Source organism: Rhinopithecus bieti, unplaced genomic scaffold (genome assembly GCF_001698545.2).
Source record: "Rhinopithecus bieti isolate Rb0 unplaced genomic scaffold, ASM169854v2 scaffold_2827, whole genome shotgun sequence".
In the NCBI taxonomy this organism is placed as follows: Eukaryota; Metazoa; Chordata; class Mammalia; order Primates; family Cercopithecidae; genus Rhinopithecus; species Rhinopithecus bieti.
In genome coordinates this window covers 2,010,234-2,026,941 of record NW_016804135.1, presented here as the reverse complement: position 1 = coordinate 2,026,941, position 16,708 = coordinate 2,010,234, and the positions used below count along the sequence as shown (strand labels likewise).

Sequence of the window (16,708 nt, the reverse complement as noted above, 5' to 3'; positions counted from 1 at the left end):
GTCATATTTGGCCACCAAATGAATTTCAGTGTTAAACTTAAGACAATTATATCAACAAAGACTTTTAATTTTCAAAACTTTTCGTATCTCCAAACTGCAGCTAAGGGGACATATGCTGTACAGTTCAAGTCTCAGTTCTGCTGTATCACCTGTGAAGAAAATACCTACTTGTTTTATAAGGCTGACGTGTGACTCAAAATAAAAAAATGAGATGATGTGGTATATCAGTGGTCCAGTAACTCTAAAGCATGATGCAAATACATGTTCATATTATGTTTTCTTAAAAGCAAAGCTTAATATTTATTATCTTGTTTTAGAACAGAAATAACATTAAAATAGATGTTTTTGGAATATCAACATACAATCAAAAACACAAAGTCCAGGAATCCTCCCCATCTCCAAGGCCTAAAGGGCAGCTATCCAGCTGTAGTCTATTTTCCTAAATTTTCTCAGTTCTTTTTCTTCAGATTTTGACAACTGATGTATAATGTCTTCTCCTAAACCTGTGTTATTTGTATCCTGGACCTTTTCGATAAAATCATTTTCTTCGTCTGAATCTTCACTTTCTTTTTCTTCTTCCATATCTACATCTTCAGGAATTTCTTTAGCACTTTAACAATAACAGAATAAAAAAACACTATTAACAAAAGTTTCTAAACAGTAACTTTCTAATTTGATACCTATGTAGGAATACCATACAAAGTAAATGAAGACTTTTCTTACTAAGTACACTTTAAAATTATGGGTTATTTATAAAAGAGCAGGTGAATTTACAAAAGTGTAATTTTAAATTACGTACCAAACCCTTAAAACACACAAAGATCTTTTTTGAAACTTATTTTCAATATATTTTACTTAACAATCCTATAGCCTTTAAATCAGTTTTAAAGTTTATGAAATAAAAAGAAATACAGTGGAAGAATACTCTAAAAAAGGATAAACACCATCCTGTTTCCCAAAACAGTGGATCTAAACCTGTCTTAAGAACTACTTTACCTCTTAGTCTCTTTAGACAGCAGCAATGAATTTACAAACATGGAGCACAGGAAAGCAGCAGATGGCAGGACATGGGCTGGAGTGTGAAGAAGCTGGAGTCAAACAGAAAACAGAGTTGCAGTTAAAAAGGTCATTCTCCACCGCAGTCTGTTCCTACAGTGTCCTCACGGAGGCCTTTTTATTGTAAATGCCAAGAGTGAAACGTGAAAAAGCTTTCCCCATACAAAAGCCAAACCAAAGAAAAATGCATTTCTACCTTCCTACATTTATGCCAACAACCACCTCTACCCCTACCCCAGGTCCAGGCCAAAACAATCCCAGATCACAAGGTTAACTTATTCAGTTTGTTGTTAGTTATTTATTTGGGTATTAAAGTTGTACAGCATACAAATTACAGATTGACTGTGTCAAAACTCCAGCTTCGGGTGCTTTAAGTGCATTTAATCTGTTTCACATGGTTTGCTTTCATAATTACTTACCTCACTAACTGCGGGTATGTTTTCTGTTAAGGGTAGTTGTACCAGCTCATTCTCTAAAGTTTCATTTAATTTTTCATCCTGGTGTTGCCTGTGTTTTCCCAATATGAAATAAAATGGGGTTGTGGGAAGACTTTCTTCTGCTAACAGCTGTAAGGATTTAAGACAAAGGGAAATTATTTCAGAAAAAAGGAAGAACTGCTTTTGACTTAACAGTAAGTACTACAGAATCATAAGTCTGTGAGGAAAGGGATTTTGCAAATTATCCAGCTAGTATGATTCTCTCATTTCACAGAGAAAGCAACTGAGGCCTAGCATCGCACTTATGAGAAGAGCTAACAGTGGACACTTAGATGACAGAATAAAACATGCATTTACCACTAGTTCTTCACCAAATCCCACAAAAATGACAGCAAAAGGGTTTTCAAAGGGCACATACTCACAATGATAGAAAATGAGGGAAAAGGCCTCAACAGTAACATGTTGGAAGCTGGAGAGCAGGCTGAAGGATGGTGTTGAGCTCAGTAGAGCTGAGAAAGCACAATTCAAGCTGGCTGTAGGGAAAGCCAAGCATCCCAGTTCATACTACAGAATCCTGCACATGCTCAGGAGTTGGTAATAATAGTAACTCTGTATGTGGGGTGAAAATGGGACTAGACAAACCAGATGGGCTGGTCAAAAGTCTATTTAGAAAGCACCCAGATTCCTACAGCTCCTCCTCAGCCACAGCAGAGGGCTCTAGGTCTTTAGGCTGGGTATGGGTAGCAGTGGTGGTGGTATCTTCATATCTAGGCAGTTGTACTTCATTAGGGGGTTCTCAGAACACTGGCAGGCAGGTCTAAGTCCTTCAGGCAAGAATGCAGAATAATTTTATATGGTTAATTTGACCAGCCTAAGTAAGACCTAAAGATACAGCTGACCTTGGAATAAGAAGGGTTCGAATAACATGGCTATGTCAAGTTTCTTCTATTTCTGCCAGAGCTGAGATGGCAACATCAACCCCTTTTCTTCCTTAGCCTACTTGATGTGAAGATAAGGATGAAGACCTTTGTGATGATCTATTTCCACTTAATGAATAAACATATTTTTCTTTTCCTTATAATATTTTTTATTTTTTTTGAGACAGAGTCTCATTCTGTCACCCAGGCTGGAGTACAGAGGTATGACCTAGGCTCACTGCAACCTCTACCTCCCAGGTTCAAGTGATTCTCCTGCCTCAGCCCCTCGAGTAGGTGGGATTACAGGCGTCCACCACCATGCCAGGCTAATTTTTGTATTTTTAGTAGAGATGGGGTTTTGCCATGTTGGCCAGGCTGGTCTTGAACTCCTGACCTCAAGTGATCCACCTGCCCTGGCCTCGCAAAGTGCTGGGATTACAGGCATGAACCACCGTGCCCGGCCTCCTTATGATTTTCTTAACATTTTTTTTTCCTCTAGCTTACTTTGTTGTAAGAATACAGTATATAACACATATAACACAAATTAACTGTTATCGGTAAGGCTTCAGATTAAGTTTTGGGAAGTCAAAAGTTATACATAGGTTTTCAATCTCTATGTTGCTCAAGGGTCAATTATAATGACATTTGAGATTGTCTAAATAAATTAGCTCACATAGTGGAAGCCAGGGGTAAGTTCTGCACAGGCAGAGAGCTTCCAAGTGGCTTTTTAACCCACTTTTAAATCCAAAGACAGTCAAGAATCATCAGACTCTGATGAAAACCTCTAGATGAAAGGCAGCAACCAAAACAAACCAAAACCAAACAAAAATGTGATGGAAACAGACCATGAAAATGAAAAAAAGATTTGATGATAAAGATGAGGAAATCTTCCAGAAAACAAACAAAAATAGGTAAAACAATAAGAATAATAGAGAACCATTTTAGAAGGTCCAGCACTAAATAATAGGAGTTTTAGAAAAGAATAGAGAAAATATAGGGAAAGAAGTAATTAGCTCCTCCTTAGTTCTCTACTCAAAACCCTCCAAGGGGCCCTATATGTAACTCAGATAAAAAGTCAGAATCTTTTCAAAAAGGCCTACCTAGACTTCTCTGTTTAAAATTACAAGCTGCATCCCATGCATGCCATCTTTTCATCTATCCCCCACTCCACCGTAATTCTTACCACCTTCTCTATTCCATATTTTACTTAATGCATGTTGTTTACTGTCTCGATCTTCTGGTGGACTGTGAATACCATAAATTTGTAGGGACTTGACTACTTTTCTCACTACTGTATCCCAAGGGTCTAGAATGGTCCCTGGCATACAGTAAATAACAAAAAATTATTAAATTAATCCAATGAGTTTTAAAGGAAAATAAACAAGCCAAGTTACAGATAAAGGAACAAGAAAAAGAATGGTATTGAACTTCTAGTAATACTGGAAATTATAAAATAATAGGAAAATAATGTCAAAGTTCTGCAAGAATGATTTTCAACCTACAACTCTATAATAATCAAGTGAAAGAGAATAAAAACATTTCCAAACATGCAAGGTCTTAAATTGACCTCCAATGCACTAAAAGAATGCTTCACCAAAACGGGGGAGTGACCAAAGAAAGAGAAAAACTATGCCACTAATAGAGTAGAGGTCAAATAAATCCCCAGAATGATGGTGAATATAGATGCTAGGATGACTACTCTGTAGCAGGTTTCCAGAGCAATCAGTCCAGATTGAAGACAGTCAGAAGGCTCTTGGAAATAATCCTTCATGACTTGAAAAAATACCTAATGTATCTGAAAACACTCAGAGAAGACTTATACAACTTGAGCAGAATTTGGGTTGAATTACATGAGAATAGAAAACTAAGCAAATGAAAAAAGAAGGCAATCATTAACTCCAGAGAAAATAAAAACTTGGTCACAAAAGGAAAAACAATCTGCCTATTACTACTACATGGCTTGGCTATGAATTGTGTTAACACAGCTATGACAATGACTACTAAACTAACCTATTTAACATTTACCCATATGGGAAAAATTGGGGGGACAAGTAGGGAAAGTGTGTGTTGTGTATATGCAAGCAGTGCTGATGTAAAAAAGGGTTAAAAATTCAGCTTCAATAGATCAGAGTTAACAGATAATACCTAAATCTGAAAAATCTATAATTAGAAATATAAACATTTCTTAGAGATTTCTTAGAGAGTCAGAGTTAAAAAAAAACTTCAGCTAAAAGATTTGAGAGTGATTGTCTTTGAGGGTAATAGTAGTGGTGTTGGAGAAGTTTTTTCTGAAGAGCCTAAAATATCTGACTCTTTAAATCAGAAGCGTATGTTACCGATATTATAAATTAAAACAATTTTAAAAGAGCATTAAAACTTTCAAGAGAGACATATCAGTTTATAAGCATATGACTTTTAATTCCATTTTAGGGTCAAGTGAAATATTTTTCTCATAGTTGACTTCTAAAAGGTAATTGTATCCTTTCAGGTAGGCAATACATCCTGCTATGAATGGCTAAAACATACCTGTTTGCTTGTTGGTGTGAGTTTTTCTTCTGGAGACTTTGTACTGAATGTCAATAAACTCTGAAAAGAGAGATCAATTAATGATGCAAAAGACAAACTGTAGAGTGCAAACCTAAACAAGGTGTTACGGGGTGTTAAAAAATGGGAAGGTCAAATTTTTCATTTTGATATATATATTTGACAATGGAAAAGGAATAAAAGATTTAAACTTATTTAATAACCACTATGAGAGTTACAAGATTATGTCTGAGAGATACTTAAGAAATGGTAATGAATAAAAAATAACTGACAGACCAAACTCAAGCCCCACCATTTTAAAAATTGGCAAATCAAACACTAAAAACAAAAAAAAAAAAAAAAAAAAAAAAAAAAAAAAGATTTACGCAATTTAAAGTATTTTAGTTGTCTTGTGCTTTTTTGCTGTCACAGAGTTAATGCAAGCAATACCTAAGGAACCTCAAAGGTGTGGGGTAAAATGATAATACATTTACATTAATAATACTGCTGTACTGAGCATATTAGACCTAATTTTTGGGGAAATAATCCTTTAATGAAGTTATTTCACCTAGAACAAACTCACACCAACAGTCATGGGCTATCAGTCTAAAATTCCATGTACAAAGTGATTGCCTTTCTTGAGGGGCGCAGTTACCTGTGATTTTGTTAGGAAGTAAAACTGGGATCTATTTAGCCACTGGTAAGCTTCTGAGGTGAAAGATTCAGGGACATCTCGTGGAACAAACACTCCCCACTGGACTTCCTCTCTGGAGATACCCTTTTGAATATACAATGGCCTTGGCTCACTAGGTTTAAATACAAACACTAGAGGAAAAAAACAAAGAGACAATAACATTTTGCCTGAAAAGGTTAGTTCTAGCCTTAGACTGGCAGATTAAACTAATCCTGGGACTCACCCCATTGAGTAACTGGCCCAAGTCATGACTGTTTTAGGCTGATTCAAGAGGTATCTACTGTGTGCCTACTATGGGCCAGGCAGGTTAGGAATGAAGGCTATGAGGATGAAAAAGAGAAAGAAGAATTCCTGCTCCAGAGGCCAGGACCTACTGCAGAAGACAGAAACCACAGTAGTATTTTGTCTGTAAGTATTAGAAATGAGATATGTAGAAACTGCTTCAAGAACACAGAGCATGACCAATTAAAGCTTCTCAGGGGCAGTTGGGAATGTGTCAAAGTGGTGAAATCTCCTGAATTTTAAAGACTGAGTAGGAACTGGCTTGTGGAAAAATAAGAAACGTATTGGAGCTCTCCTAGAACTAAGTATGGATGCACACAATGACAAAGTGTTAGGGCAAGGAAGGGCCGTGCCTCAAGCAAAATGGCTTCCAATTAACATCTGATTTGAAGGCAAGTTTGACTCAAATTATATTAAGAAGAAAACTTAGGTCATAGATATTCTCTTACTACAAAGTGTGGTTTGTACTTACAGTCTGAACCCACTGAAGACTGAGAGATTGCTGCAATATTCTCTGAATTAGGATCAGGTTCCATAACTCTAACATTTAATTTTGCATTCCATTCCACTGAGGGGGAAAAAAAAAAGGTGATTCACTTCTAAGGAAAGATTTACCAAAAGCTTTAAAAAACTTCTATTATTCTTAGGAAGAGGAATCTTATGCTTCCAACTAACACACATGGAGACACACTGAAATGATCTGTGGAAGGCTGCACTAAAGTGAGAGGCCGAAAGAAAAACACACTGGAACTTTAGCGCTCCTTGTACAAACTATGAAAAGATTATTATTTCATTGTAATTTATGTCTAGTGCTTTTCTGATGCTGTTAAATGTGGGCAGTATGTTAACCAGAGTTAACTGTAAAGAATACTGAAAAAAGTTACCGCACACATTCATTAATAAGCAACTACTATGCCTTCCAGACATACACTCAAATGGGTAAAATGTTCACATTTGTTAGGACTGTGATAGATGGGTAATGCAGATTAGTAAGCATTAAAAATGAGCAGAAAACATTATTCAAATTGTCATGAGGATGGGGATATGGAGGGCATCAGAAAGTCACACACAATGAGAACAGTAGGAAAAGGTAAGGATAATGGAAGACGACTTACCAACAATTAAGCAGTTAATAAAAAATGTCTATTACAGGCTCAGTATTCCAAATTTTGGTGGTATAATATGTCATGTAAAAAACTGACTATTCCAAGTACAGACCTGATGATATGATCCCTAAGTCCTAAAATGCCAAAGTTTAATGTCAACTCCCTATGTGCTTTGCTAGATTACTTTAGAGTAAAAAAAATCTTACATGCACAACTCAGCAGATTCCAACAGCAAAGAATGCCATTTTCAGTAGCACCAAGTAGATACTTTGAACATGTCAATCTCCCAAAGCAAAGGTGCCTAGATTAAAACCACAAGGAAGTTAGCAACAGTCAGTTCTATCAAATTCAGTTACAAAGAACTGCAGGTTTCCCTTGGCTGTATTAGTTCTATGTAATGCAGATTTTAATATAGACACGTATGTTTTTGTTTATAATTATCCTGAAGAAAAAAGTGTCTAAGGAGTACAAAAGGAAGGGTTTATTTAACTATTTCTTTAGGAAAATAGATCAGATGACCAATTCTTTAACACACTGTGCAGTATACCAATTAACATGTAACAGAGAATGTACATGAAATGTACAAAGTCATCTGACAAAAATCCTACTTTATTTACCGAGAAGAAGAAAACTTGTAATTTCAATTCTGAAGAAAGTTTTACAAAGTAAATTTAGAATCAGACTTGCTGGCAATTAGAAACGATCTCAGTAGGCATCTGATTCCGTCCTCAGGACCAACTACCTGAAGCAGTACCTGAAAATGCTTCTGCTACTTTCCCCTGTGCCTCTCAGAAACAATGAGGCTGGCACATAACATGGTTTTTATGGGGATACACAGAAAATAAGAAGGTTTGGATCCCCTGAGGCTTATGTATGGCTTCTGTTATCATTCAGCACATCCATGAAAGTATTCCAAAGAAAAAATATGTAGGCCAAGAGTTAAATGTTAACCTGAATTTCAGAAATGTTGGCACACTTTGTGAACTCAGAATTTTTGGCTTTCCAGCATTTTTGGCTTTTCAGCTTGCCCCACTGACCTTCAGGCTACTTTTGGAGAGGGCATAAATGACTACTAAAGTGTTAAGACTTGCTTAAACAAGTTAAAAAATAGCACTACATGCTTCCCAAATGATTTACCTACCTTATTTTCCCAGCTCGTTGGCAAAATGTACATTTAAGTTCCCATGTTACAGAATCCCATATTGTGACTATTTCCTCAAAACTAACAGCTAGTAAAGAACCATCTTCGGAGAAACAACAGTTAGTTGCTTGATATTTGTGATAACTACCAACAAAGTCACAGGTCCAGCCAACAGCTTTTTCTGTGGAAATATAAGCCACAATGTTCAGAAATTGTGTAAATGCTAGAGAATGCTACAGTAGTTCCCCCTAGGCTCCCGTTATCTGAGGGTTCACTTTCTGTGGTTTCAGTTCCCGGGGGTCAACTGAGGTCTGAAAATAGCTGAGTACAGTACAAAAAGATATTTTGAAAGACAGAGAAAGGCGGAGACAGAGCACACACATATTCACTTAACTTTTATTATAGTATATTATTGTAATCATTCTATTATTAGTTATTAACCTCTTACTGTGCCTAATTTATAAATTAAACTAGTTTATTCCTATATGTATGTATAGGAAAAACAGTATATATAGGGTTCAGTACTATCTGCAGTTTCAGGCATCAACTAGGGCGGTGGGGCGGGGGGGCTCTTGGAATGTATCCCCCACTGTTAAAGGAAGACTGCTAAACAAGGGACATTATAAGCAGTAGGGATTAAGAAACAAAGATACACACACAAATAAAAAATAAGAAAGAAACAAAGGCACAAAACAAAAAAACCTGTTCCCCACAACTTCTTTAAGTCAGAATTGCTACAAAATCTGACTGTTTTGAAATTTATGCCCTCTCCTGGAGACCTTGACCTCCCTCTAGTGGAGGAGTGAAAGGACTCTTGGTAAAAGCCCCTTTTACTTTACCCTAAAAAAACAGAATAATCAGCACATGATTAATCAAGAATGCCATTTAAAAAGAACAAATTTGAGGAAAGAGGCATGTAAAATGTAATCTCTTAAATCTATTAAAATTAAGCAATATCCTGTAGAATTCAATAAAGTAGAAAATGTCCTCCCAGGATGGATACAAGTCATGAGAAAAAGAAATTAATTCCTAAAATTGTGCACACTTTAAACATAACATATTTAATTAACGTACTGTATATATCAGAGTCATCTGTTAATATCCACACTTTGAAGTAACCATCTTTGCTAGCTGTAACCAAGGTGGGCTGTTCAGATTTTTCTGCATTGCAGAAACAGAGAGCTGTAATGCAGTCTTCGTGTGGCATGTTAATCTTAGTGTTAAGAATAAACCTAGCGGGAAGGAAACCACAAATTTATTCTTGCATGAGGACAAAGTGATGTATAGAAGAATTTCTGACATGCTGTACATTTTATAATAGCATCTTGAACAATAGGCAACTGATAATCACCTAGAATGACAAACAATTGAGTGCTCTACCTTTAATGGCCACAGGATGCAGAGTTCTAATATGTGTAGTAGTCAACCCACTGGTACAAAATGAGGATAAAACAGGTCACCAATCAATGATACTCAAAAGCCTACTCTATCAAACTCTGCAGGAACTTGTATAGAACCCAGATTCCTGCCTACTTTTGAAAATAAAAAATGGAATGGCTGTGAAACGACCCACTTGGGCCAAGGAAAAATAGACAGGAAACTACTTAGTCAAACTGGCTGGTCATTATTTACTATTTTTAGTCACCTAAATGGCCTTAAAGCTTGTTTCGAGCTTAGAGGGCAACGCTATGAATTAAAGATAACTAGGACTGTGTTCTTAAAAGAACATCAAGGCAGCATAGGGTTGTGATTTTAAAAAAGCACAGGTTATAAAAACAGTGACTAGGGACAACCACTTAATCTCTCTGGGCCTATTTCTTCACCTATAAAATATAGACAACAGGCTTATCTTACAGTGTTCTTTTGAAGAGTAAGACAATGGGTACAAAGCTGTAAGCCAAGTTCTTGGCACACAGCAAAGATTTGATAAATGGTTATTATAGCCACAGTACGAGAGTGGATTCCTTATCTAATCACAACATCCACGCTATACTATACTACGCTACACTTCCACCTATACTCCCTCTTTTCCAAAGGCAGTATGCTGTTTATGGAAGTGCACGGGAACATTTGCATTCTAATCCTGGATTTGCCTAGAATTTGGTATTATGCCCTTGAGGAGGTGTCACTTTTCCATGTGTCTTTATGCATTATGAGATGACATTATGATTTAGAGGACACCAGTGCCTTCTCAGAGCAGAAAGCTTAAAGGTTTTATTAGAATAACACCTCTCCCATTTCTCTAAATCTAAACCTTGTCAAGATGAAACATCTTAAAGACAATTGAAACCGTAAAATGGGAAGTGAAATATTTTATACTTTGAAATTAAGTGGCTACACAGATAGTATTACCCTTGTGTTTTCTTATTATACATCCATAGTTTCATTTGCAATTCAAGCTCAGTTTCCTTTTCTTGCCGCTGTTCCACTGTTGCAAGCCAGTTACCAAAGCAGCCAAACGCAGCCTTTGTTAGTTCAATTTGGATCAGACCATAATCATTAATATATTCTTGCTGTATAATATCTAACTGATGAGTAAAAAAAAAACAAAAAAACCAAAATGTTTATTAACATAAATACACAAATGTTACAGCATTCAAGGAATGATAATTAACTACATCCAAGACAACTTCTATAATCTATAGTAATAGATTTTTAAATAAAGGTAAAAATGAACTAATTGTTACTGTGGACACTAAACTTGTCATTAAAAAAGGGAACACATTATATAGTATCAATTTGGTGGTAATTATTCTTCAATGACCTTGAATATTAGCGATTACTAACACCCACTATATGATACAAGAGAACCGTTAATTTATAGTAGTGCTTTTCTTTTGTTTCTAAGAATAAACAGCTTTACATCATCTCAAGGCTAGATTCTCCATCACTAGAAACAAGCAGAACAGAAATAAACTTACAGTCTTTAAGAAATGAAAAAGATAGCCAATGTAAGTAGGCAGCATTTATTTATGTTTTTTATTTTTATTTTTATTTTTTTTTTTACAAAATCCCATTTCCTTGCCTATACTAAGTAAATAAAATGCCTACTATTAAGTGTACTAAATGCCTACAATTTACAGGTATTATACTTGAGATAAGCATAAAAAGATTAATACGCTTCCTTTCTTTGGGGGGCCTAAAGGCCACGGTGAGAGAGCTAGTGTCACAGCTGCTATGACAGAGATCTATAAAGAGTACTGTGGGGCACAAGAAAAGTGGAACATCTGGATTGGACTTATCAGGATTGTAAGAAGTGTTCCTCTTTAATCGACACTGAACATTTTATCTTCAATATGTGAATATGACAGTGTTTCACTACGAAGCAGATACAAATTTGTATTGACAATCTACCTATTTTTGTTTCTTTATCCTTGTGACTCAAAGGCACAGATGTATGGGACAGCTAATAGGAGGGCATTCTGAAACAAAAGATAGAGACAGCAAGTGCAGGAGTGCCAACTGGCTTACATTTAATCTGTGGCCTCAACGGAATCATGCTCTGAACAACTGAACTAAGTAACCATGAATAATACTATGTTCAAGTAATTACATGCACAGGAACTTGTTTTAAAGGCTACTAAACAAACTGCTTGACTCCAGTGGTATTATAAAGAGCTTTCATTAATTTCAAGGCTAATGAATCAAAATCTTACATTGTATAACTGTTTATCACTCTGGAGAGAATAAAACTGCAAGTGGCCAGGCTTTCCATTTAAAACCAAAGCTTTAGTTCTTGGATCAATCATCAAACCAGTGAAGATACTCCTATCTGCAGAAGTAGTGACAAATTATAGGTGAAATCAGAGAAATATGCACTCTTTAAAATGTTCATGATTCCAAATCCACTGAGTTCTGCAATACCTTTCACTAGGCCTTGAATTACTGCGGATGCCTCAAGGTTTCGGTGAATAATTATTATCTCTGTGGGTAGAAAAAAATAGGTATCTAAATATCAATAGGTTACAGAAAGCTTGTCCAACCTGTGGCTCAGGGTGGCTTTTTATGCAGCCCAACACAAATTCATAAACTTTCTGAAAACATTATATTATTATTATTTTTAGCTCATCAGCTATCATTAGTGTTAGCATATTTTATGTCTGGCCCAAGACAATTCTTCTTCCAATGTGGCTCAGGGAAGCCAAAAGATTGGACACCCCTGGGTTAGAGCTTCAAGGTAAAGGAGTCATCTGAGTTTATATCATTCTGAAATATACCAGAATACAAAACAATCCAGTAAGTTCAATGAACTCAGAGTAGTACTAGAAAATCAGGAATATATTTTGTGATTTAGTGGAAAATCTAGGGTGGGGATAGGGGCTTTTCTGTTGGAGTCTTTAAGTTTTTTATTAGTTGTGCCTATTAACACATTTTAAGTGTTAATGCAAAATCTATAAAGAATATATCTAATAAAGATAGTTTAACTTTTTCATGCCACTAAATGGACTGCTCACAGTTATGTTCTTTTTTGAAAGAAAAGGAAGTGGATTTACAAAGACACCATAGTCTAGGCTGAGCAGTCACTGGTTGAACAAAGTTTTGGAGAAATACAAGACCGCCTCTATTTCTATCAAATCTACAGAACTCCGGCCCTGAGGTAACAGCTGTATCAAAAGAGAATCTTGCAGTATTCTTTTGAAAATGCCAGGTTTATGAAAGCACCAATGCCCACTTCCAAACCTTCCCTTTACTTCCCCACGTCATCCCACACTAAAAGACTTTGAAAATGTAAGTGGCACATCAATAACCAAATATACTTAGCCTCCACTTTATAAAAATAATTCTCAAAAACGTTGAATTCTGGTGATGCCTGGGGGTAGAGGGGGGTGGATATGAGAGGAGTAATGCAAGGAAAAGAAGGCTTATTAAATCTCATATGCTACTCTTAGTTTTATGTCTCTTTATTCTCTGTTCCCTATAGATGCTAGCTAATTTATGGTGTTTATATATTTCCTCACAATAAAAGTTTAGACTTACTATTATCAGAGTGAGAAGTGCAGAATAAATCTCCTGCAGGCGAGACTGAGATATGTTCAATAGTAGCTCCTAAACGTGGGAGAAACTCCTTATTCTTCTCTGTTGCATCACGCCACTCTACAAGTACAGATTCACAACCGCCACTCAGCAGGCTGGTGCCTTTATATCCATTCAAAGAAATTAAAAGGACGGTGTTTTGGGGAAAAAAGAGAAAGAAAAATATAATTAACACTTTATTTTTCCTACCGTACTAGAGAAATTAACTCGTTTAAAGCTATAAAAAGTATCTTCATATGTTTTAATATACTCTGAAGACAAATGATCACTGGTTCAGGAATTTTTTTTCCAGTGATATCTGATTAATTTGTTGCTGACAAACTCTTCTGTCGACAACTAGAAAAGCTGGACAAACAAACATCTTTCAGGACAAGACAGCTTTACTAATAAATTTTTCGAAACACTTAAGAAATAAACCAATTTTACACTCTTACATGTAACCAAAAGAGGACACTTCCTAATTTGCTTCACAAGATCCTAGTAACACTATACCAAAAATATTATATGTATATAAAAAATACAAGCCAATTTCACGACAGATGAAAACTCTCAAGCAAAATACTATACCAATGATATATTAAATGGATATCATGTCATCACAGAGTTTACTGCAAGCATGGGATTACTTTAACAGCTGAAAAATAAATTAATGTAACCCCACTTACAGAACAAAAGGAAAAAATCATGATTATTTGAATAGATGCAGAAAAAGCAAATGACAGAATTCTATACCCATTCATGATAACACCTCTCAGAAACTCAGGAATGGATGGGACCCTTTGAATCTCATCAAGAATACTTGGATAACATCTATAGCAAACACCACACTACAAGTTAAACTATCGAAAACTTTCCCTTTGTGATTAAGAATACTATTACCATTTTGATTCAATGTTAACTGGATGTCTAGTGCACTGAAATGAAACCAGAAAGGCTTAAGGATCGGAAAGAAGGAAATAATCACTTCCATGTTCACAGACAGCATGACTACATCAAGGCACAGCCAAAATAGTTTACAGATAAACTTACAGAATAAGTAAATTTAGCTGATTATAAGAGAAATATACAACAATCAATTTTATTTTTAAATACTAGCAAGTCAATTAGAATATAAAGTAAAAAATACTATCAAAAGACCATCAAATGTCTAGTGAAAAATATATGTGACAACCCTACAGAAAAAAAAATCCTAACTCACGGAGATAAAGACCTAAAAAGTGGAAAAGTATTTATTATGATTACAAATTAAAATACTCAATACTATAAAAACATCAATTCTCCTCAAACTGATCAATAGCTGTATTGTCAACACGGTAGCCACCAGTCAAATGTGGCCACTTAAATCTAATGGTTTGAAAACAAACAAAAGCCTGCAAGAGACTGTCTTAATGACTACATGGATAGATAGGACACTGTTTCAGACTGTTTTCTCAAAAGTATTCCATCAAATAACCATTTTTCATTCTTTCATGAATCTAAAATGACTGGTTTTAAAGATCACTGGTTGATAATGGGGTTTTTATCAAATTTTCTAAAGCTGCAGGCTGATAAAATCCAGCTAAACAGAAGACTAAAGGTATGTAGTTGTGATGTACACAAAGAAAATTAAGAAGTTTAATCTGATATATACCCATATGATACATTGTGCATACAGTTCATATATGCCTTAAGTTATAAAGTTTTCAACAACAACTAAAATCTGTATTTCTTTTACAGTTACACAGCTATTTTTTTCTTTTTCTATTAACTCATACCTACATAGTCAGCAAGGACATTTCACTGAAAACTACATACTGTAACCATTATTTCTCATTTTAAAATATTCATGCTACTTGAAATATAACATCAAGAATTCAAATCGCGGCCGGGCACAGTAGCTCACGCCTGTAATCCCAGCACTTCAGGAGGCAGAGGCGGGGGGATCGTCTGAGGTCAGGAGTTTGAGACCAGCCTGGCAACACGGTTAAACCCTGTCTCTACAAAAATACAAATAATTAGCTGGGGGTGGTGGTGCGTGTCTGTAGTCCCAGCTACTTAGGGGGCTGAGGTGGGAGGACCGCTTGAGCCCAGGAAGTCGAGGTTGCAGTGTGCCAAGATGGTGCCACTGTAATCCGGCTTGGGTGACAAAATGAGACCTTGTCTTAAAAGAAAAAAAAACAAAAACAAAAAACAGACCCTGCCTGGAACATATACAGATGTGCACATAAGGATACCAAGCACTCACTAGTATTTTCAGGGTGTGGAGTGGGAAGGAGAGTAGAGAATACAAATAAGTAGTCTACATTGTCTCCATACACTAGTCATTACTCCCCAAACCATAATCAGGTTGAAGGTGCCTCTTATTTCCTGGGACTTCTGGGCATTAAACCTAAGTAAGCCTCTAAGGATCCCACAGCATATGGTACCATCTAAGACTTGTCCTTTCAGTCTCTAGGAAGACCTGCAGAAAGAAAAATCACTTTTCCTGGTTTCTCATTTTTTAAATTATTATTAAAGTTCTAGGGTACACGTGCACAACGTGCAGGTTTGTTACATATGTACAGATGTGCCATGTTGGTGTGCTGCACCCATTAACTTGTCATTGACATTAGGTATTTCTCCTAATGCTATCCCTCCCCCCTCCCCCCACGCCACGACAGGCCCCGGTGTGTGATGTTCCCCATCCTATGACCAAGTGTTCTCATTGTTCAATTCCCACCTATGAGTGAGAACATGCGGTGTTTGGTTTTGTCCTTGTGATAGTTTCCTCAGAATGATGGTTTCCAGCTTCATCCATGTCCCTGCAAAGGACATGAACTCATCCTTTTTTTATGGCTGCATAGTATTCCATGGTGTATATGTGCCACATTTTCTTAATCTAGTCTATCATTGATGGACATTTGGGTTGGTTCCAAGTCTTTGCTATTGTGAATAGTGCTGCAATACACATATGTGTGCATGTGTCTTTATAGTAGCATGATTTATACTCCTTTGGGTAGATACTCAGTAATGGGATGGCTGGGTCAAATGGTATTTCTAGTTCTAGATCCTTGAGGAATTGCCACACTGTCTTCCACAATGGTTAAACTAGTTGATAGTCCCACCAACAGTGTAAAAGTGTTTCTGTTTCTCCACATCCTCTCCAGCACCTGTTGTTTCCTGACTTTTTAATGATCGCCATTCTAACTTGTATGAGATGGTACCTTATTATGGTTTTGATCTGCATTTCTCTGATGGCCAGTGATGATGAGCATTTTTTCATGTGTCTGTTGGCTGCATAAATGTCTTCTTTTGAGAAGTGTCTGTTCATACCCTTCGCCCACTTTTTGATGGGGTTGATTTTTTTCTTGTAAATTTGATTGAGTTCTTTGTAGATTCTGGGTATTAGCCCTTTGTCAGATGGGCAGATTGCAAAAATGTTCTCCCATTCTGTAGGTTGCCTGTTCACTCTGATGGTAGTTTCTTTTGCTGTACAGAAGCTCTTTAGTTTAATTAGATCCCATTTGTCAATTCCGGCATTTGTTGCTATTGTTTTTGGT

At 36.2% G+C, this 16,708-nt stretch overlaps 1 protein-coding gene across 1 annotated transcript in view; it reads right to left on the bottom strand.

The window, feature by feature from the left end:
• Nucleotides 1-268: 268 nt before the first annotated feature.
• The window catches only part of WDR75 (WD repeat domain 75), a 36,360-nt gene continuing 19,920 nt past the window's right edge, over nt 269-16,708 (bottom strand). Inside the window, exons 9-21 of the mRNA XM_017865478.1 lie at nt 13,134-13,292; nt 12,021-12,080; nt 11,813-11,928; nt 10,509-10,684; nt 9,231-9,388; nt 8,157-8,337; nt 7,222-7,316; nt 6,382-6,477; nt 5,589-5,758; nt 4,937-4,996; nt 1,476-1,622; nt 997-1,088; nt 269-610 (exon numbers count right to left, since the gene is read on the bottom strand). Coding sequence (XP_017720967.1) covers nt 406-610; nt 997-1,088; nt 1,476-1,622; nt 4,937-4,996; nt 5,589-5,758; nt 6,382-6,477; nt 7,222-7,316; nt 8,157-8,337; nt 9,231-9,388; nt 10,509-10,684; nt 11,813-11,928; nt 12,021-12,080; nt 13,134-13,292 — 1,715 coding nt within the window. The 3' untranslated portion in view covers nt 269-405. The remainder of the gene's footprint in view (nt 611-996; nt 1,089-1,475; nt 1,623-4,936; nt 4,997-5,588; nt 5,759-6,381; nt 6,478-7,221; nt 7,317-8,156; nt 8,338-9,230; nt 9,389-10,508; nt 10,685-11,812; nt 11,929-12,020; nt 12,081-13,133; nt 13,293-16,708) is intronic.